A 22,502-nucleotide genomic window follows, 5' to 3' on the forward strand; every position below is an offset into this window, starting at 1 on the left:
CATATTCTATATAGTAGATTTAATGATTAGAAAGACATATAAAACAAATCTAGCCAAGACAGGCAAGATGAAAATTCTTTCACTAAAATAAAATAAAACTGTGATTTCCAGAATATTTTATCAAGATTTCCCTTACCTAAAGTATCCACTTCTGTAACTGACTTTGTTTCTAGATGAAGGTCAATATCCTTTGGAATGGTTAATGGCTTACTTTCAATGTGACCATTATATTTCCTATAAAAATCAGACAAGTGACACACAAGAAAGTTACCTACACTGTTAATCCAAATGCTTGTTTCAAACTAATTACAAATGAGATTTTAAATTTCACAGTGAAAAAGTAAAGCAGAATTTCTAGTATTTTCATCAAAAAGGAGGTAATGTACTCAAAGATAGTTTTCCAAAGGGGGCTACAAAATGTAGATGTAAATTATCATCTGAATATACAGATTACCAGGTAAAGAATTATTTAAATTAGGGAAAGCAACAAAATTATTTCACACCCATTTCTCCTACTCTCCCTTCTGTAGATTCAGAGAACCTATCTCTTTCTTTAGGCGCAAGAGTAAACACAAATGAAGACAAAGTATACTCCTCTGAAATTATATGTGTACATATATACAATCATATACATTCACACATATAGACAAACCTGTAACTATATGCAAGTCAGAGTGAAATATAAGACTGATATGCATAAAAGATTCAGAAATATGAAAGATTTAGAACACCTCTTACTAAAATATCACATGAAGGAAAACAATAGAATCCCACAGATACACTTGTATCATTTCCAAATTTATTTTTTAAAGACAAACATAAACAATGTAATAAACTGACTTTTAATAGCATTAATTATTAATTTCAAATCTGGAAAATAATTTTGGATTTATTCCAAATATAAACTGAGAAAAGCTCAGTAAAAAACTATTTTATATCGATAAATTAAACAATAATTCTTGTAACTAGGAGTAAGACAGCATCATTAGTGTACCTTTTTGCAAATATAAAACATGTTCAACATATAAAAATTATTATGAAATAAAATTAATGAACATAAAACATAAGAATTAGAGTATTTACAAATGAATACTATACTATATAACTAAATTTTACAAATTTTGGATATGGCATGCATGGGTACATATGGAATAGTTAAAAAGAACACAGAAATTGGGCGGCACCTGTGGCTCAGTGTGTAAGGTGCTGGCCCTGTATACTGAGGGTTCAAACCCGGCTCCGGACAAACTGCAACAAAAAGATAGCCGGGCATTGTGGTGGGTGCCTGTAGTCCCAGCTACTCAGGAGGCTGAGGCAAGAGAATCACCTAAGCCCAAGAGCTGGAGATTGCTGTGAGTTGTGACACCACAGCACTCTACCGAGGGTGACAAAGTAAGACTATCTCTTTAAAAAAACCACAGACACTAAAAAAGCTAAGCTGGATTAAAATCCTTGGCCTTAATACATGAACATAAATAACTCACATAACATCTCTGATCTTCAGCCTCACATTTTGAAGTGTAAATTATTAGCTAATATTCAGGATTGTTACGTAGATTAAATATAACTGTATAGTATAAAAGTATTTTAGAAACTCTGTTAAGCAGAAATATTTTATAAAATAACCTAATTATTGGAATAAAAAGAAGGAAGGTTAACAATTATTAATATTCCAATGAGCTTCAAGATAGATGTGTAGTAAGTGAAAAAGAGGTAGTAAGATCAGAAAAGACAGCATTTTCAAATTTCCAATTTCATATGAAATAATTACTAATGTTTAAAGACTTTTTTTGGACCTATAAGAGTATTAGAACAGATTAACATAATTTTTATAATATACATTAGAAATCTGGTGACAATTTGTTATCAGTAACATTTTAAAATATACCAAAATCATGGCTTCAGAGTCGGCTGGACCAAAGAAATTCTCCTAGATCTTGAGATGAGAAAATTGAGGCCCACTTAAGAGAGGCTAATTTGCATGCACTCTCCCTGAGAATTCAATTTAAAAAGAAATATAAAATCTTAAAGCCGGAAGGACCCTTAAAAATAACTATGTTCATTCTTTTCATTTCACAGATAAGGCTACTATGTTCCATTCAGGCAGTTCTTCTCATAAACTTGGATTCAAAAGCTAGATGAGACTTACAAAGTTATCTTGTTTACTCCTTTTATTTTAAAAATAAAGAAAATGAACCAAAAGCAGGTCAATCTGCCCACAATACAAAGAGTAGCAAAACTTGGAAAAAGTCCAAATCAACTGATATTTTTAAATGAGTTGCAGGATAAAGACATGGGTTAGAGTTCTCACCCCATTCAACCCAGACTAAACTTTCTTTAATATGATGGCTATTCTGTTTCATAATTTAAACACAAAAAGAATACAGTTAACCATTCTTGAGTAAAATAATCACTATTACAATATTATGGGCTTTGAGCTCAAATTTATGAAATGCTTAAAACATAATCAGTAAATGTTCCTTAAATCAAAGCATAAAAATATAGTTACATATATCGGGTTAAATAATTAACACTTTACAAGTCTGATAATGTAACTTACCTATCTTTTCTGCTTTTTCCTTTTTGCTGCTTCCCTGCAAGAATTCTTAATTCTTCTTCTGTAGGATGTTGATACCACCTCAAACTAAGGAAAAAAAGGAATCCTTTCAAATAAAGCACTTAAAATCACCAGAACTATTAATTTACCCTACAAGTATTTATTGAGTTTCCTATTTGTGAGGCCATCGTAGGGAAATAGATGAAAACTGTAATCCAAAACAGATACTACCACTTGTGCCTTAAAAAGGTTTAGATTAAAATCCTGCAAATACTCACCAAGCATTTACTAAATGCCAGGCCCTATAATGCTGTTTGCATGTATATTTCTTACAACTGTTGATGTATTAATAGATACTAAGATCATATATGCTTATTGTTAAAAGAAATGAACTCTGCAGTCAAGCATGGGGAAGCAAATTAATTCTCCATCAATCCTTCATTTTGTGGAATTGATAGTTCCACAACAACTCTCTCTTTAAATATTAATTATATAAACAGAGTTGTTTGAATGCTCTCCCATTTACAAGCAGTCTTTCCTTTCTTTCCTTCCTTTAGTCTAAGAATTGGAGAAAATCACCAGATCACAAAATCTTTTACTTGTGGCTATTATCTAACCTTCTTCTGTTAGGGCTCCAACAGCAACTAGGTGTGTCACCTGCATTACATAGTCAAAATTACTGTAATCTGAGGCTAAGGAATACACAAGCTCCAAACAAATCACTTATTCACTCCCAGGCATCAACTGGCTCATTCTAAACTTCATGTCTGGCTAAGTAGTCCCACAATTTATCAGTCACTTAATGTGATTTGCAGATCTTACTTTCAAAGTGTCCCTCTCCACCTGCTGTCATCCATTCTGTTCCTCTACTCTACCTGCTCTACTGCAAAGGTCTGAGTTCAGCATCTCATCATCTATAGCTCTGTTGCACAACTCTCTGATTGGCCATCCAGCCTTCTGGACACATTCCTCATCAAATTCATTCTGAACCCACCTTTATTATTCCATCATGGAAATCTTAGTAAGATACATGCCTATTTAAATTCTCCTGTCTCAGCTTCTCAAGTAGCTGGGGTATAAGTGTATACCACCATGCTCAGTTAACTTAAATTTTTTTTTTTTTTTTTTTTAGAAAAGAGGTCTTACTATGTTGCCCAGAGTGGTCTCAAACTTCTGGCCTCCCACCTCAGCCTCCCAAAGTGCTGGGATTGCAGGCGCAAGCCATAGCACCCAACTTGGTTTGTTTTTTAAAACACTACAGAATTGGCAATTTGAGTGCCATTAAGGACATTTGATGATATTAAGAAATTACCATCAGATAATTTTAGACATGTTAAGATCATGGTAGTTTTTTAAAAGCTCATGTATTTAACTATACACACTGAAATACCTATGACTAAAATAATAAGATGTTTGGAATCTGCTACAAGTACGTAGATATACTTGTTTCAACTTAAATATATGTTCAACTTAAGAAGAAACCTACCTTGTTTATAACCCAGGATTGCCTTTGGAGCAGTTTCCTGAGTTCTGTGTGTCATTCTAGCAAATTATTGAACCTGAGAGAATTATGGAATATCAAAATTTGCAGATAGTCAATGAAAACACAGGTGGCCTGGGTACCCCAAGAACGTGAAGCTGCTCTGAAGTGAGAGCAGTCTTGTAGAGGACCTTGCCCTGAAACTCCAGGTAATTAGTGGCAGTACAGTATACCCAGTGAGTGTCAGATCAGTTGGATTAAAATGGAATGCCACCCTAACTGAAATAAAATATTTTTGGGGTAAAAATCTTATGATTTGCACTACTCTCCCTGAAGCTCTTGTTTTTGTATATTTCAAAACTAATACAGTTACTGGCATACAGTAAGTACTCAAAAAGCATGACTAAACCACAGTGAAAGTGAATACAGTTCTTGTCTTAGTTTAATAGTTTTAAAATAAAACATACTGTTTTATCCCAACACAAAATTCTCTAAATTAAGAGAGGAGGAGGCACTTCCTAACATTTTGATTGAAGTCCAGAATTTTAACTTACAGTCAATTCTTGTTATTCGCGGTAGTTATGTTCTATAAAGTTGCCGCGAACACTGAACCATTGCTCCTAGGGGAAATACAGGGTTAGGTTCCTGTGAGCCTAAGGTCATAACATTTTCATCACCTGATTAATATATAATCTCTTTTATGTCTTTCTGTTTAAAGATACCTTATTAAAGATTAATACATATTATTGCTTCATTAATACTGAGTGCACAGCCAACAGCATGATAAGTCATGCCAGAGCAAAGCTTACCCAATACCTATCATCATATGGAATCTTACTGAATACTGTGAATCATTCCTGCACCTTTCTCCCATATGATCCATCAAAACCTTCCTACACTTAGGAATACTAGACAATACCTTCAGAATGATGCTTAGGGGGCTATTTTAAACAATAAAATCACAAACACAAAGGGATTTTCTAAGGAATATGTGCAAAAATATGGCCCTAAATAAATCATAAAAAGGAGACTTGTTTATAATATGGTCACTGAAACAAGGAGGCAAAGTGTTGCCTTGCTAGTCTTCAATTAGAAATATGGGCACAGGGCCATTCAAATTTCTCATTACTCTGTTTATGAATGATCACACAAGTACCACATGTTTGGATGTGGGGGTTATAAATAAATTTATTCAGTAGGCAAATCACAAATACAGAATACACAAATAATGAGGATGCAAAACACCTGAAAGAACACTTAAGCAATAACTTATTTATAAAGACTAAAATTAGTTATTTAGCTTTGAGAAATAATACAAAATTAGAGAAAAATATTTTATTTTTATTTTTTATTTTTTGGAGACAGAGTCTCACTTTGTCACCCTCAGCAGAGTGCCATGGTATCACAGCTCACAACAACCTCAAACTGTTAGGCTCAAGCGAATCTCTTACCTCTGCCTCCCCAGTAGTTGGGACTACAGGCACCTGCCACAACGCCTGCCTACTTTTAGAGGCAAGGTCTCACTCTGGCTCAGACTGATCTTGAACCAGAGAGCTCAGGCAATCCGGCTGTGTCTGCCTCCCAGAGTGCTAGGATTACAGGCGTGAGCCATCGTGCCCAGACAGAAAAAAGTTTTAGTACAGGAAAACTTAGGTTATATTTAAAGTCCTATAATAATAAAATGTTTTATTTAAGATCCTTACATTTTCTAAGGAGTATGTGCTTAAAATATATTTAAGCTTATTTCATCTTATTTTATAAACTCATTTTTCTAAAATGGATTAGACTTATTATAGTTCTTACTGGATAACTTTAGGCTGGTTGGTGGTTGATTACTTCCTAAGTAGCAATTATTGTTCGAAGGTAGAATTTAAGCATGCTGGATGCTTTTAGGGTCTCTTGTTTGTTATTTCCTCATTCATTCATTCATCAGTTATTAAAGAGTTATTTAAAGAGTTATTAAAGAGTTATCAGTTATTAAAGATTATTCCAGTTACTGAAACAGCCACTGTGGCAGTAGATTTAAGGAGCAACACAAGAGGGAAAGTCATGAGATAAGATAGCAAATCATGCAAATCCTCATAGGTCATGGTATTGAGTTTAGATTTTATGCCCCAACAATGGTCTCAATTCAGAGGTGAGAAGTGATTCAATACATATTTAAAGATCCCTTTTGCTGCTCTGTGAATTAGAGGGAGGCAAGAACAGCAGGGAAGCCAATCAACAGGTCTTGCTGGGGGACTAGAGGTGAGGAGTGAAAAGAACAAGCAATAAAGGATGCTATCCATACTCCTGACATGAGGAAGACAGGGTGTACTCTGTGACATGAAGAGAACAGGAAGAAACGAAGACCTTAAACATGTTGAGTTTTAAGGGTCAAGAGAACAACTGCACATTAGAACCTAGAGTTCAGAAATAATTTGAGGTAATTACATAATTTGTGGTACTTAAATCCATAGGAATTAATAAAATCACCTAAAAAGAAAGTAAAACATGTGATAAGCCTAAATAGTTAATGATGAAATGCAAAAGTAGCATCTACAGAGACAACTCATGTAATACATCTGGCCATAAAAAGAAGGCAAAAACTAAGAAATCAGTAAGGAAGGACTTTGTTTTTTACACTGAGTAGGACGCAAGGAATGACTTTTATTTATTTTCATCACTCTTCTTAATAAGAGATCTTTAAAAAAAAAAGTGTTGTGCCAAAGGAGTGATCCAAAAGAAATGGTGCAACTGATGAGACAGAAGAGAGGGGATGTTCACAGCGAAAGGTGAGGGCGGAGGAGAGGGTGCAAAGCACAACAGCGGAAACTGGGCAGTCAAAGGATACTTCCTCCACAGGACAAAATGTAAAAAACCACAGAAGAGGGTTTGCACATGTAACTTGGGTTTGTTAGTGTGAAGATGGTAGTGATGGACTCTGGGTTCAGGAGCTTATAGTGAGCTTGAGGCAAGACCACTTAAGGTGTGAAGAAAGGATTCAGGTTGAAAAGTTATCTGAAGGCCAGGTGTGGTGGCTTACGCCTGTAATCCCAGCACTCTGGGAGGCCCAGGCGGGTGGATTGCCTGAGCTCAGGAGTTTGAGACCAGCCCAAGTAAAAATGAGACCTTGTCGCTACTAAAAAAATAGAAAAACTAAGGTAAGAGGATCATTTGAACACAAGAGTTAGGTGTTGCTGTAAGCTAGGATGATGCCATGGCACTCCACCCAGAACAAGAAAGTGAAACTCTATCGCGAAAAAAATTAAATAAATAAAAATAAAGTAAAAAGAAAAGAAAAGGAAAAAGTTGTCTGAGAAGTACAGCATACAAACACGTAGTAGCCATCTAAGGTCTGTGATTAAGGATTAAAAGCAAAACCTAGAAGCACAATCTTCTGTAACAGTCAGCACTTCATACCCAGTTTGATTCCAAAGTGTATGGTTCCCACTTACTATACGTGTAATCTGGCCTCAATTTTTAGTTTTTCCCTTTGCACATAGTTGATATGTCTATGTTTGCAACTGCTGTGCTATGCCTTTCCATCTGGGTTTGGAAGACAGATATGCAAGTGTATTTATTACATTGAGAATCTATGCAGCAGTTAGTAATAGTAACAAAAATACAATTAGAGAAAAATGCTAAACACTATTATGTTAAGCAAAAGAAACACAATATAAAATTACACATACAATATATCACAAGCAGGAAACAAATATAAACGATCAAAAGGAAATGCAACCAAACTGATACACTGTTTATCTCTGGATGATGGGAATATAGTCCATCACTTAATTTTTACTTTTTATCATTTACCATCTTTCCCACATTGTAGGCATGTACTGCTTTAAAGTATAATAAAACTCAAAATTTTTAAATTAAATTAAAATGTATTTTAAAAATAGAGCAGTTAATAGGATCTCACTAAAAAACTGAGCCTCTTGCACTTAAGCTAAAGATACTAATTTCAGTGTACTTTATGAATTTTACTTTGGCTATTCAGTGTTTTTTTTCATTTATATTCAGATTATTGCAACATCTCAGATAATAAAGACAATCCAATATTTCACTTCTCTAAATACTTTTCCAATGATCATTTTTGTATAAATCACTTACATAAAAGATTATCAGACCACTATAGCTCTTACTAAAGCAGTTCAACAGTACTGAAAAAATATGTAGCAGAAAATATAGAATGCATTGACCTGTACTTTATTTTTTTAATTTAAGGAGTAATATTATTTATAGCAGAGCACTTTCGAAATTTTAAGATATAAAACTTTCAGAAATTTAAAATGGAAATACTTGAACATGAACAAACATAGAAAAGCACAGTTTTAATAGAGCAAGCTAAAAAGACTTTAACACACAACTAATCGTACAAACTCTATCTCAGGGTACACAACATAAGTCACTGTTAAAAAAGAGTAAACATTTAGGTCCCTTTCAAAATTCTTGTTGAAATCTAATCTCTAGTATGGTATTCGAAAGTGAGACTTTGGGAAAGTTATCAGGTCTAAGGTACAGCCCTTGAGAACAGGATTACTGCCCTTTCAACAACTCTCTTTCTGCCAAGTAAACATACAAGAAATGGGCAGTCTGCAACCCGTAAGGTGGCCCTCACTAGAACCACACTGACACCTTGACCTCAAACTTCTAGTCTCCAGAACATAAGAATAAGCAGCCCAAACTGACTAAACAGTCACCAAAGACAGTTTTAGCCTCCATTCTAACTTAGACTCCATAATCTTGATCAGTGAGAGGTAGAGGAACAACTCAACAGAAAACAAATACCACATAAAACCGAGGTAATCTTTTTAGCACACATAGCTAAAATACCATTTGTTATACAAAAATATCCTCCTTTTTCTGTGGGAAATTTTAATAGACTACCAAGAACACTGTGTAACTGAAAGAGACCACTAAGGCAAGGAGAGCAAGGACTCAGGCACTGGGTAAGGGCAGGAGCTAAAGGTTTAAACCTTTCCCTTAGGTCATAGTTCGCACTTACTGAGCATTTGAATAGTAGGTACCTCTCACCGAAGGGAACTTACAGACTGCTGGGCCAGGCAACATGCAACAAGGAACAGGCAAAAAGAATTAGAGCAAGTGAATATGAAGGTGTTGTAACACCCTTTCCTTATATGAGATAAGACAAAATCAGAGTAAATCTGATCATACTATATTCTTGATGAGGGACATAAGGGAGGTAGCACACCAAAGTGAGAGCTTAGGAGGATCAAGGGGTAGAGAAAAATGCATGAGGTTTGAGCTGAACAATTAGGAAAACAGAAAGCAGGTTCAGCAAGGAAGCTATTATGGAGAAAGAGCAATATTCTACTCCTCATGCAAAACCCACTATTCAAATGTACAAAGAATATAACCTATCACTTACCTCTCCATGAAAAGGGGGGCCAAGCAAACTTCAAAACAAAAAGGAACTTTAATTACAATAGTAAGTGAATACTTTGGCTACAAATCAAAGGTATGCAGACGACAATATAAAGAACATCTTTAACTGATATAAGCAACTGTTAAAACAGGTATTCCTATAATAAAGAGGGCAGTTCACACTGTGGGTACTGTGGGTACGGAGAAAGCAACTCTCAGAATTCTTCTTCCTTTTGGGGGTCTGAGGGCATTGGCTCTTCATAGTTGAGTTTTTCTAAATAAATAATATATCTCACTGGTTAAATAGAAATTCTATAAAAAACTGGAAGAATGAAATAACTTAGTGACATGAATTAATTTAGTGACAGAATAAATTTAATCTCAAACATCAAGGCAAGAGGTATCAGTTGAACAATAGATGGTGTTTCATGCACTTCATACTTAGCATGGTTTTGGTAATCAAAACTAATGCTGGAGCCAGGTACAGTGGCTCATGCCTGTAATCCTAGCATTTTGAGAGGCAAAAGGATCACTTGAGGCCAGGAGTTTGGTACCAGCCTGGGCCACTTAGTTGCTACAAAAAAAATAAAAATTAAAAAATTAGCCGGTATGGTGTAGCTACTCAGAAGGCTGAGTCAGAGGTGGCCTAGCCTGGGTGATGAAGCAAGAATCTGTCTCTTTAAGAAAAAAAGTCAATGCTAATGTGCCCTTTAATTCAGAATAAAAACTGATTAAGTGGCCCTAAATTATGTTAAGTAAAGAGAACTACCTATAGTTCTATAGAACTACCTATAACCTGAAGGACATACTCTAAAAAGGCAAAGTACTAGTAGAAAAAAAGTAGAAAGAAGAAAATTTGAGAAGTAATCTCAAATAAATTACTCCGTAAACCGCCAACAAAAGTCATCACAGTGATTATAGAAAATTTGTCTCCCTCACCAAATTTAAAACACTGTTCAAAAATGAGAGCTCCAGGATAAGATCTGGAGTTGATGAGCAACCACAAATCAAATAAATACTTGACTGCAAATCCGACTTCCAAGGTAATATGTATGGATCTGTTTCATTTCTCAGTATGCAAAATTAAGTAAATCATTTAAACTTGTTTTCTCATTTGTAAAAATGGAGATGGTATCATTTATGGCAGAAAACAACTTGGCACTCGTCGAACTAGTTTTTATTTCGTAGGGACATTTCCCAGCCTTCACTGTACCTAGGCCAGAACTAGTCACAGGGGCTTCGTCTATGTAATGTGGGCAAAAACAATGAATCTACTTCTAGTTTTCATCTCTAATCTCCTGAAAAATCAATAGCCCATTGTCTCTTCACTTGCCAGACGTGAATCTAACCGCCATCTAATAGAGGACTCCAAGGAAGCAGAAGAAACAGCGGAGCTGCAAGATGGAAGAAGCCAGAACCACCAAGTCACCACCTAGAAGATAACTAAACCCTTAACCTTAAATCATCATTTTTGTGAAGCTCTAGGTTGGAAAGCTGCCTAATTTCTTTCTGAGCCCCCATTTTACTCTGATTCCTGTCTTAAGAAAGGTGAAAAACTTTTTTATTAATTTCATACAGTGAGATTTCAGAGGTTACAATAAACCCCAATGCATCTTCCCCTCCTACCTGGAGTGTACAAATACAAATGAAAGATTTTAAAAATTTCATCAGTATAAACCTTTATATGATTATAAAAATAATATTTACAGAATTAAACCAGGTTAAAAACTACATACAGTTTTAAGACATTTAAAAAGCATAGTTATTTTTTAAACATACTAACAGCAATATATGTGTAAGTTAGAAAATTAATATTTTTTATATTAAAAAATCAACAGGCTGTTAAGTAAAAACTGCTTATTCATTCAGGTATAAATGCTTATTACTTCAAGGTATTGACTCCTTCAAAAAAAAATGGCTTCCTCATTGTGTCAACATACAGTGGCCGGGTATCACAGGGGACTGGTTCCAGGACTGTCCAATTCCCCACTCCCCACCTCCAAGATAACAAAATCCAAACATGCTCAAGTCCTTTATATTATAAAGTGGCACAGTATTTGCACATCATCTATGTATACCTCCCCACATCCCCATATACTTTAAATCGCCTCTAGATTATTTATTACACCTAATACAATGCAAATGCTATATAAAGTCTTTTTTATTTTTTTCCTTTTTAAAACAACTCAACTTGTATTATGCTTTATTTTTTCCCAAATGTCTTCAATCCACAATTAGTTGAATCCACAAATATGCAGGGTCTACTGCACTAGAATCAGATGTCACTTTAAACTCTCCCATTTCTAAGGACTGAGGGCAATGAGAAATGGGGCTAAAGATTTCTCTCTTCAATGGGCAGTGCCTGTGGCTCAGTGAGTAGAGCGCGGGCCCCATCTATGGAGGGTGGCAGGTTCAAACCTGGCCCTGACCAAACTGCAACAAAAAATAGCCAGGCGTTGTGGCGGCTGCCTGTAGTCCCAGCTACTCAAAGGCTGAGGCAAGAGAATCGCGGAAGTCCAAGAGCTGGAGGTTGCTGTGATGCCACAGCACTCTACCATGGGGAACAAAGTGAGACTCCAAAAAAGAAAAAAATTCTCTCTTCAACACAAAGGGGTCATATGACTTAAAATGCAAACTGTCATTTCTGATCAGTAATATTTCTACATGGAAAATTTTGATGAAGTTTACATTTTTTTTTCAGTATTAGAACAGTACCACATTTCAAAAGATTGGTAAAGCAGTAATTATATCAACAGGGTAAAATCAATTATCTTATTCAACTCAAGTTAGGCAACAACACTCGGTTTTAACACTCATGGCCTCAAAACTTAAGAACACCTAAAAAAGGTGGATGATTTTAAAAACACAAAACAAAACTAGGATACAAGGAAACTACAGCAGAAAAGTAACCATCACTTAGAACCTCAGTTGGCATTAAAGATAATGTTATGTAACACAAAAATTAATCTGTTTACCAAAGCAAATTAAGATCACAAAGAAAATAAATTTCATGTTTATTTTTAAAAGCTGACCTCCCCTTCAAATTGTGTTTTTATACTGAATGACACATTCTTATCTAAAAGTGAAGATTTTAAACATAAATTCTTTCCAATGTCAATAAAAAAGCTACTCAAGTTTTTGATCTGTGAAGTTTTAGTTTTTACAGGTGATTACGAGTTTCATAGAAACAAATGAAAAGCAAACTATGTAAGAACATGAAAATGCATATAATAAGACTAAAATGAGGCAATACTCTCAAGTCTTTAACAGCCAAAAGAGATCTGGAAGTTATCTTTGAATCGTAAGCATATCAAGTCCAGAAACATACAATTCTCAGAAGAGAAGAAGCTATCTTAATTTACTTTACTCACTCAGATCCCATTTACTTTGAATTAATAATAATGTGGCCTACTGATGTTTTACCTTTTCTTGATCCATGGAAAATGGTTTTCCTAAGCAGAATAAGTAAACAAGATTGCACGAACATATTACCCTACTTAGTAAAAAACTAGTTACAGCCGATCAATTTTCACATACAAATTAATCTGATAGAGGCTTTCAACTTTACCAAAATTTTAGTCATTATTTATTTTGTTAATAAAATACACATTAGTAAACAGCTGTTCTCTGAAACATTCATTATAAACACATGCATGCACACATCCGCAAAATATTAAAGCAGTCTGAATATTTTTCCATAATTAAACACCAGTGTGGAAAAAAGTAGAAAACACAGAGGAAAATATAAATCATTGAAAATAGAAAATAAATCCTATGAAAGAAATTTAAGCTCTGAGGATGGAATGGCCCTGAATTAAAGGCTAATTTGTCTTGCAGAACATGAAATCATTACTAGGAGAGCTATTCACTGCTTTCTAACTTCAAAAGGTCTAAACAAAAGAAAGTGTACATACAAAGAAATAACAGAATTTGGCTGTTTAACAGAAACGAGTAATTGAAGCAAATAGACATAGTACCAAATTTATCATCCACCTTTCACAATTACACAGGATTTTGGCATGTATTTCTGTGTGCAGAATTTTCCTGCTTTGTCTCACTGTATCACCTACACTCATTCTGATTTTGTTTTTGGAACATACTTCAGCAAGACAATTTAGCTCCTTTGTGGAAGAAGTATGGATAGTTGAGCTTATAATGCACTCGACAAAACTAAAATCCCACAATATAACTTCATCCCCTCCTTGCTAAAGTTTAAAATTCTTTGTACTAAAACAAAGAACACTTTATTCTCATAATAAACTGTAAACTGAATCATCAACAATAGAAAACACTGTGAGTCATTTTTTCCAATAATGATGAAAATATTTAAGCACTTGAAGTATAATTTCTCACTCCCTATGGTCCTTTTTTAAAAGGTAACTAGAAAAGTTAGGTGGTATTCTCAGTGGCCACAGACAGAACAAAGCAAAGAAAGGTAGGAGTAGGTGGGAAACTGAATTCTTATCTGTGACCCTATTATCTCTGTGCTAACCAAATAAACTACTAATATTTCAAGTTAGAAATAAGGAAGCTAGATTTTTGTTGTAACTTTCCTTTGTCATTCTTTTGGAAATATAAATTAGCTCTTACGTTCTAGGAAGTCACAGCCTGGTAAACTAATGGAGATTGAAAGTGCCAGTCACCATCAGCCTAACCTTGCCTTACCTGCCATTACAGAGTAGCCATCGAGCAAGAGAATAGTGAGGTATAATCTTCTGCATGACACTGGCCATCACCATGGTAACGACCAGCTGTATACCTATCACACCCTGTGTAAAAAAACAAACAAACAAGTTTAACAATGAATGAATCTTGATTTGGGAACACTGCTGGAAAATTTCCTGTACATTTTGAAAAGTACAGTTTAAAAAAATGAGATCATTAAAATACATTACATCAGCCCTCCCTATCTGTGGGCTCCACATCTGTGGAGTCTATCAACCACAGATCAAAAATATTGGGAGGGGGCAGTAAAAAAACAACAATGTAATAATAAAAAACCTATTCACATAGCATTTAATTTTATTGGGTATTAAAAGTAATCTACAGATGATTTGAATTATACACATATATGTTAAGTTATATACAAATACTACACCAGTCAATTATTTTATTTAATTTTTTTTTTTTTTTTTTTTTGAGACAGAGCCTCAAGCTGTCCCCCTGGGTAGAGTGCCATGGCATTACAGCTCACAGCAACCTCCAACTCCTGGGCTCAAGCGAGTCTCCTGCCTCCGCCTCCCAAGTAGCTGGGACCACAGGCGCCCGCCACAACGCCTGGCTATTTTTTGGTTGCAGCCGTCATTGTTGTTTGGCGGGTCCGGGCTGGGGATTCGAACCCGCCACCTTAGGTGTACGTGGCTGGCGCCTTAGCCGGTTGAGCTATAGGCGCCGAGCCTAATTTTTTTTTTTAAGAGACAGGGTCTCACTCTAATCACCTAGACTAGAGTTCAGTGAAATGATTATAGCTCACTGTAACCTCAAACATCTCTGCCTACCAAGTAGCTGGGACTATATGTGTGCTGCCATAACATCTGGCTAATTTTTTAAAAAAATTTTTTAGAGATGAGGTCTTGCTATGTTGTCTGAGCTGGTCTCAAACTCCTGGCCTCAAATAATCCTCCCATCTTGGCCTCCTGAGTCACTGGGATTATAGGCATAAACCAACAGGTTGACCTTACACCATGTTATATAAGGGATTTGAGCATCCCTCAATTTGGTATACTAAAAGATGGGAGGAATTGGTCCTGGACAATCTACTTTGGATAGAAGGACCACTGTATTATTCTGGCATTTTGGTATTCAAGACTATGTACTTTAGTTTAAATTTAAAATATATAGTTTAATCTTATAATCCTCCGTCTACAAGTTACCCAAGAATCTCACATCCATAAGAACTAAAGTTCAATGAATTAGCATATGTATTAGAAATCTATTCTCAAGAAATGTTATGAAGCCAAGTGTAGTGGCTCACACCTGTAATCCCAGCACTCTGGGAGGTCAAGGCTAGGAGGACTGTTTGAGGCCAGGAATTCAAGAGCAGCCTTGGTAACATGGTAAGACTCTGTATCTAAAAAATATATTTTTTAAATTAGCCAGAAGTGGTAGCTTGCTCCTGTAGTCCTAGCTACCCAGGAGGGTGAAACTGGAGAATTACTTGAGCTCAAGAGTTAGAGGCTGTGTTGAGCTATGATTATACCACTGCATTCCAGCCTGGGTGAAAGAGCAAGACTCCATCTCTAAAACTGAACTCATGCTGTCACCACGAACTTCCAAAAATGGGTATTCAATTATGTCCAACAATCTTCTTAGTTTGCTTCATTAATTCCTCCCATATTCACCATGATGGCTAACTGACACTTGGTTCCCTCTCTTCACACCTCAAGCCCCTTCAAACTTCTAACTCTCCACTCAGTAGAGGGCATTTTCTTCTACTTTACAGAGAACACAGATACAATCAAATGGGATCTCTCACTTGCCACCAACAAACTCACCAAGGCACCTGCACCTGCATCCCCACATCCCTGGAAATAACAGAGCATGTCCTATATAAAGCAGATCCTTTTATCTGTGCTTCATAGCCCATTCTCCTTGACTTTCAGCCATTGAAAAGCCTCCTTCCTATATCTTCTTTAAACTCTACTCTGTTAAAATCCTTCCTATCCGCATTGTAACACCTGCAAGTCTTTCATTCTTCCAAAAAACAACAATTTTTCCTTTTATTCTACAACCTTTCCCACCCTCATATTCCAACCACTTTTCAAGAGAGTTGTTCTCACTGTTTCCATTTTTTTACATCCCCACATAGGGCCAACTCAACTTCTACTTCAAGCAGTTCCACTGAAACACATACCCATCAAGATCACTCCATCTTGGTAAATTTTTTTCTTCATTTTAAATCTCAGCAGCATCCCCTAGGATAAACCATAGTCTCTGCCTTCCTTCTACCTTGATGATCCATCCTTTACATTTCCCTTTCTTGGTTCCTCCTCTAACCAAGCAATCCAAAAGTAGAACTCTTACCCCAAACTTAATATACAAAAAAATTACATATAAAATGTAAAAATTCAAAAACAGTGTGGTATATTAGTTTAAGAGCCCAGACTTTGAAACCAGACTGCCTGGGTTAGACACTGGTTTCTATCAATTACTAGCTGTGGGATTTTGGAAAAGTTACTTCAATATTCTGTACCTCTGCTTCTTCTAAAAATGGAGTTAAGGTGCAGTGGCTCCTGCCTGTGATCCTAGCACTCTAACAGGCTGGGGTAGGAGTCTAGCTTGACATCAGGGAGTTTGACACCAGCCTGAGCAACAGTGATACTCTGTGTCTACAGAAAATTAAAAACAACAACAAAAAAAAACTAGCCAGGTGTGGTGGCATGAACCTGTAGTTTCAGCTACCTTGGAGGCTGAGGCAGGAAGGATTGCTTGGGCCTAGGAATTTGAGGTCACAGTGAGCTATGACAAGGCTACTGCACTTGCCTAGGTAACAGTGCAAGAAAAAAAAAAATGGAGTTAATAACTCAACCCTCCAAGCCATGGTTGGATACTGCGCCCACTACAGAGTAAATACTAAATGCACTTTAGTACTATTTATTGTTACCATCATACTTATCACTACTACCAAAGGACAAAATCTTTCTCACAATGTTAATAGAGAAATATTTCAAAAGGGACATTACACATCTCCTAAGTGATAAAAGAAGACTCCAAAAGTTGAAAAGGTCGAATTTCTCAATGAAACAACAATTTAAAGAACCTCAGAAGACTAATTAGGAAACAGTATTTGTAAATCATATCACAAATGTCTAATTTGCTTACTGGGTATTATATAGAGATTTCTTATAAATGAATAAGTAAAAAAATCAACTGCCAAAGAAAAACTGTTTACAGACAGTTCTTTAAACAGGACTGTTTTTAAAAATGTCTACCAAACCTGCCTCAACAATGGTTTTATTTGTGGATATTTAATGCCTTAAACTCTTATCAACGAGGTTAAAGTTCAAATCATTTTTATATTTACCTAACATCACAGGTTACATTTTAACCTTTTTCTTTCCCATTTCTTATAACTGGAATTTACTATCCTATTTTCTATGTAGTTTCTGATGGAAGGTCTACATCTGCATAGAGTGAATGCCATTACAAAGAACGCTTTCAGTCCGAATAAGGCCAAGAAATACATTAGCAAGTGTGTCAGAAGGTTACCGTCCTTGAGATTACAGACTTAAAAGGATCAATTTTTAGTCAGGGTAAGTTGTGGGGGAAAAAGTAAGCTTCAACCTAGCCTTGAAAAAAGTGACGGTGTCACAAAAACTTCAAGGCCATTTAGTACATTCTCTCATGTATGTTATATAGTAATTTATTACAGTCTGTACATGATTTTTGCTCTTTAATAGCAGAAATCATATCTTAAGTCATATCTAATAGCCATAGCTATTAAATGGTATTCTAGAAAGACTAATTTGAAAGATATATATGATGGAAAATGACAACACCGTGACCAACCCTTTCCCCCTTTCTCCAAATCACTTAACATAATGAGATACTGCTGATGAACTCACTACTAAAGATGAAAAGACAACTGATTTTTGAGCTGGACTGATTAGATTTAGGGATATCAACTAGGTTTTCCGCAATAATCCAGACCAGAAACAATAAAACCTTAAGTTACAGTAGTATCTTTGTTACCTGGAAAAGAAATGCATTTTAGAGATATCGTTAAGAAACTCAAGAGACTGAGGAAATATGAAAGCAGAGGAATTAAAGGTACTAACGCTAAGAAACCCTAAGAACCCCATAGTATAGCGGCACATTCTCAGTGTTGTAGTTAGCGTTTGACTTTAAAATGTAACCTCACTCTGTTTCTTCAATTTACTATGCCATTTCCATCTTTTCAAATGAGGCTGAAAATAATTCAAATTCAATTATATACTAATGTTAAATGAATATATTTATTATAATATTCTTTTAACTTTAAAAAATTACTTTGGAGAGACAAGGTCTCACTACGTTGCTCAAACTGAGCAGCTCAAACTATTGGCCTCATGGGATTCTCCCACCCAGGCCTCCAAGAGTCTTGGAATTACTACACTTGGCCGTATCCTTCTAACTTTCTAACTGAAGTTCCCAGATCTATCCTAGACACATCAGTTGGTAGGTGGCTCTGTGGAATTTATATAATCTTCAGGAAAGATGATTTTAAAATTATATGGAAAATAGTTCACCACACTTATTCCTTTTCACATATTTTTTAAAAAGATTCCCTGTAATATACTTTCAAAATAGCAAGGATTTTAGAAAATTATACATATTATCAATTTCATGATTATTAGCCCTGAATTTAGGTCAACTTTTAAGATATTTCTATGCAATTGAGAATTACATGCCAGGGATTTACATATTAAATAATAAAATATCCAATTCATTAACTAAGAACCACAACCATTTAAAATTCAAAATAAAACCATTCTAATAACTTGTCTTCTTTGCCTAACTTAGCATCTATGTATAAGTTTATATAAAAGCAGAATTTCTGAATGTTTAAAAATCAAATTTCCTAAATATTTTTTATTATTTTTAACTAAAGGAGAATGCTTAAGTAAATTTAACCATAAACTTAAATTTCACAATAGTAAACTATTCAACTAGGCAGAGATGAAGTGACACCACAAGTCCATCATTACTGAAGTCTCAAACACACAACCATATGGGTCATTAACTCAAGTACCCTTAATGGTTTTATTAAAGCTACAAAACAATAACTTGACCAAGGAGACAATTTCTGACTGGATTCAATGCCTGTAGGCCCTGATTATCTTGATAACTGGAACTGGGAAAAATCATTTAGGAAATAGCTCATAAGCACCCAAGAAGGGCCAAACATTATGGTCACTTAGGTTTCAACCTATCCACATCTATTAACCTGAGGTCATGAAGAGTAAGAAAAAGATACTTGCCTTTACTCTCTAGAACAGAGATTTTCAACTAGTGTACAGTGAGAGGGTCTTAGGTGTGCCATGAAAATTATTAAAAATCATTAATTAAATGATTTTTGAAAGAAGTTCAAAGCACATTATTTTTTTCACTTTTTTTTTTTGGATCAACATAATTTAAATGTGCCACAGAAGTTAAACTATAGGTTCAAGTGTGCTGTGAGAAAAAAGGTTGAAAAACATTGCCCTAAGAGAATGATCATTTCAATTTGTGTCATAACAGTTTGACAAGTTACAAAAATTCTTACCAAAGAAAATTATCCTCCAGGAAATAAAATATACCAAATAACAATACCTTATCTTCCTTGTCAATACTCAAAACTTAAATACAAGCATGCTACAATTTAAAAATTCAAACTCAGTGGAGTTGACATTTTAGGTTTCATTAAACTAGTTCTCCTGTTGACAAACTGAAACAAAGCATAGTGTTTACCATTCGAAGGGCTACCAGCAATGTCTGCTTGGGAATTAGACTCCCCGCCCAAATGGTTTCAATTGTATGTCCTTGAATAAGTTAGAAGGCTGAAAAGAAAAAATGATATGTAGTATTACCCAGGAACCACCTTACTTTTTGTTTCTCAGCTATTCACATGTTTTAGTGACAGCTAAATATGTTGAAACAGACTTCTTAAGGATACTCAATTTATATTCCAAAAGAATACGTGAACTTTGTCATTTCAACCCGGTTCACATAAATGCTAGAATTCACATTTTAAACATGTATACAAACCATCTCTGAACAATTTACAAATGAGGAAAGCAGGGTCCAAACAACCAAGATCACAGAACTACACACTTATAGACTCATCCAGAAACTATACAATTTCCAATTTAATGCTTTTTCCACTAAAATCTATTTGGTGCATTCAACGAACACTTGTTGAATAAAAACTACACGTGTGGGGTATTAGACCACTAGCAATAGGGAGTCTATTGCCATCAATGAGCACCATTCTACCAGGAGAGTAAATAGGCCATAACCATACAAAATGATAAGAGGACAGGAAAGGGTTCTCTGTGTATGAGAACAGAGCAAAAGGAAAGAGAAATTATTGAGAACAAAATGCTGTGAAAGAGTATTTTGGGAAGATTTTAACATGACATGGTAGCCTCAAGTTTAGTGAATCATCAGTGATACCTGCATCCCTTAACCTGAAGGCAATAGGAAACTCAAGAAAAGCAATATGATCAGATCAGTAGTTAAGGAAAAATGCTCTGGATAAAGAACAGCCCAGAAGCACTCAAACACCTGCTCAAGGTGAGAGGAGGACCTGAAGTAAGCGGTAAGGAAATAGGGCTGCTGCCTCTCTTACCTTGGTAACCAGAACTGGGTATCAATACATATAATGTGACAAATCATTTGGGATCTAGGTCAAACAATGTTAAAAATCACTTTAAATCCGAGTTGTACCACCACAGAAATTATACCTATAAATAGAAAAAGCAAGTGAAAATTCAATTAGAAAGAACCATCTGTCTATCTGCTATGCATCCAAGTATGCTGTTGATGGTTATTATCAGGAACTTGGTCCAAGGATTTTTATGTTTCACTATTAAACTCCAATCACTTAAAACAATGTCATTTATAATAGTTCAGGGCACATAGTAGGGCGCTTGATATTTGTTGAATGAATGAATGGCATTACTGTAAAAGAATCTTACCAGAGCTTAAAATCTGAGATTAACATAGTAACAATAAATATATACAGCAAGATAGTATTTGAGCACAAAATTAGATAGTACTATCAATAAGGATTATAGGAATTTTTAAAAAGGAATATGAAAGTTTCATAGGGTAGATGAAACATAAGATGGAAACTGAACTCACATAAATGGAAGAGTAAAGGAAGTTAATTCCAGGTTAAGTGAATCTAGAGAGCATACACAACAGCAAAAGTCTGGCTCAACCAAAGTAGACATAGTGAATGGAAAGGAACTGTGATAAATAGGATGAAAACCCAATGTTACATCATTAAGAGTCTTTAATATCAAGAGAAAATATTGAGCTGAAATGTTTAATAAAAAGATCACCTTGGAAGATTTCAGAACAGGCAAGGGTAAAGGGATGCAATAATGTCAGTAATATACAATGAAAATTAGATATAGCAATATGGAGAACAATTAACAAGAAAAACCTAAGAGTAAGAGAAATGGTTGGAAGTAGGAGAAAAAAAGATGAAAAGTATTTCCAAAGAAAGACAATCAAACCTTGCATGTGACTAAACATGAAGTATAACACCTGTAGAATACAACTGAGGAACATCTCAAAGGTTATTTCAAGATGTTTTAGTTTCAGTGAATGGTAGAAAACTGAAACCACTGACAGGGAAGTTACAGACTGAAAGAAACGCAAGGAAATGAGCCAACAAGCCTCAGACAGGCCTCCCAAGGACAGACCTGTGACTGCACCTTCAACTTGAAGGATCAAGGTGAGACAAAATTGTAAATACATTCAATTCCAGCTAAATTGTTGTTATAGCCTTTCAACTGATAAAACTTTTTCACAACTGATACACTTTCTTTAGATAAAACCTATTTAAAAATTACTCTATCTTTTGATATGTACATACCATTGATTTAACTATCAACTAGTCTTCCACAGGTACTGGAACAAATTCAGATCTAAGTTCAAGGTGAGAGGACTTAACTCATTTTTCCATCACATGCTGATTTTATCAAACTCTCAAGAGTGTTAACCATTCCTTACTGCCACTTACAAATAAGATGTGATAGATAGTGGTATGGTAGAGGTTGGTGTTATGGAAACATTTGAAATAAGAGAATAATTAAGTCTACAAAAGTCTGGGAGAGACTGGTTCACAGAGGTGACATGAGACAAGGTTTAAAAAGTGTCCCACTGTTCAGAACAGGAAAGGAGGAGATGTGTAGCCAGATTATGTGATTATACAAAGAGAGCAAATGGTATGATCCAGAAATAATGACAAGTTCCACATGGTGAGACTTTGCTTTGGGTGACACATAATGGACTTTTCTGCAGATACTTAGAAATAACTTCAGGACTTTAAGCCTAGAAATAACCATATCAAATAATATATTTTAGAAAAATAATTTTGCCAATATGATGGAGAAAAAAGTG

At 35.1% G+C, this 22,502-nt stretch overlaps 1 protein-coding gene across 5 annotated transcripts in view; it reads right to left on the minus strand.

The window, feature by feature from the left end:
• The window catches only part of TMEM161B (transmembrane protein 161B), a 66,207-nt gene that overhangs the window by 29,611 nt on the left and 14,094 nt on the right, over positions 1-22,502 (minus strand). For 2 of the 5 annotated variants that reach the window (XM_023510924.1, XM_012802816.1), the window contains exons 2-4: positions 14,076-14,179; positions 2,561-2,644; positions 137-234 (exon numbers count right to left, since the gene is read on the minus strand). Coding sequence is in view for 1 of the 5 variants with exons in the window: in XM_012802816.1 (XP_012658270.1) it covers positions 137-234; positions 2,561-2,644; positions 14,076-14,179 (286 nt within the window). In the remaining 4 variants the exon portion in view is untranslated. Of the gene's footprint in view, positions 1-136; positions 235-2,560; positions 2,645-4,591; positions 4,658-14,075; positions 14,180-22,502 lie in introns of those variants that run through there. The other 3 variants (XM_023510925.1, XM_023510922.1, XM_023510923.1) reach the window with 2 other exon arrangements.

The sequence above is a fragment of the Otolemur garnettii genome, unplaced genomic scaffold (genome assembly GCF_000181295.1).
Source record: "Otolemur garnettii isolate 467f Iridium unplaced genomic scaffold, OtoGar3 scaffold00017, whole genome shotgun sequence".
NCBI lineage: Eukaryota > Metazoa > Chordata > Mammalia > Primates > Galagidae > Otolemur > Otolemur garnettii.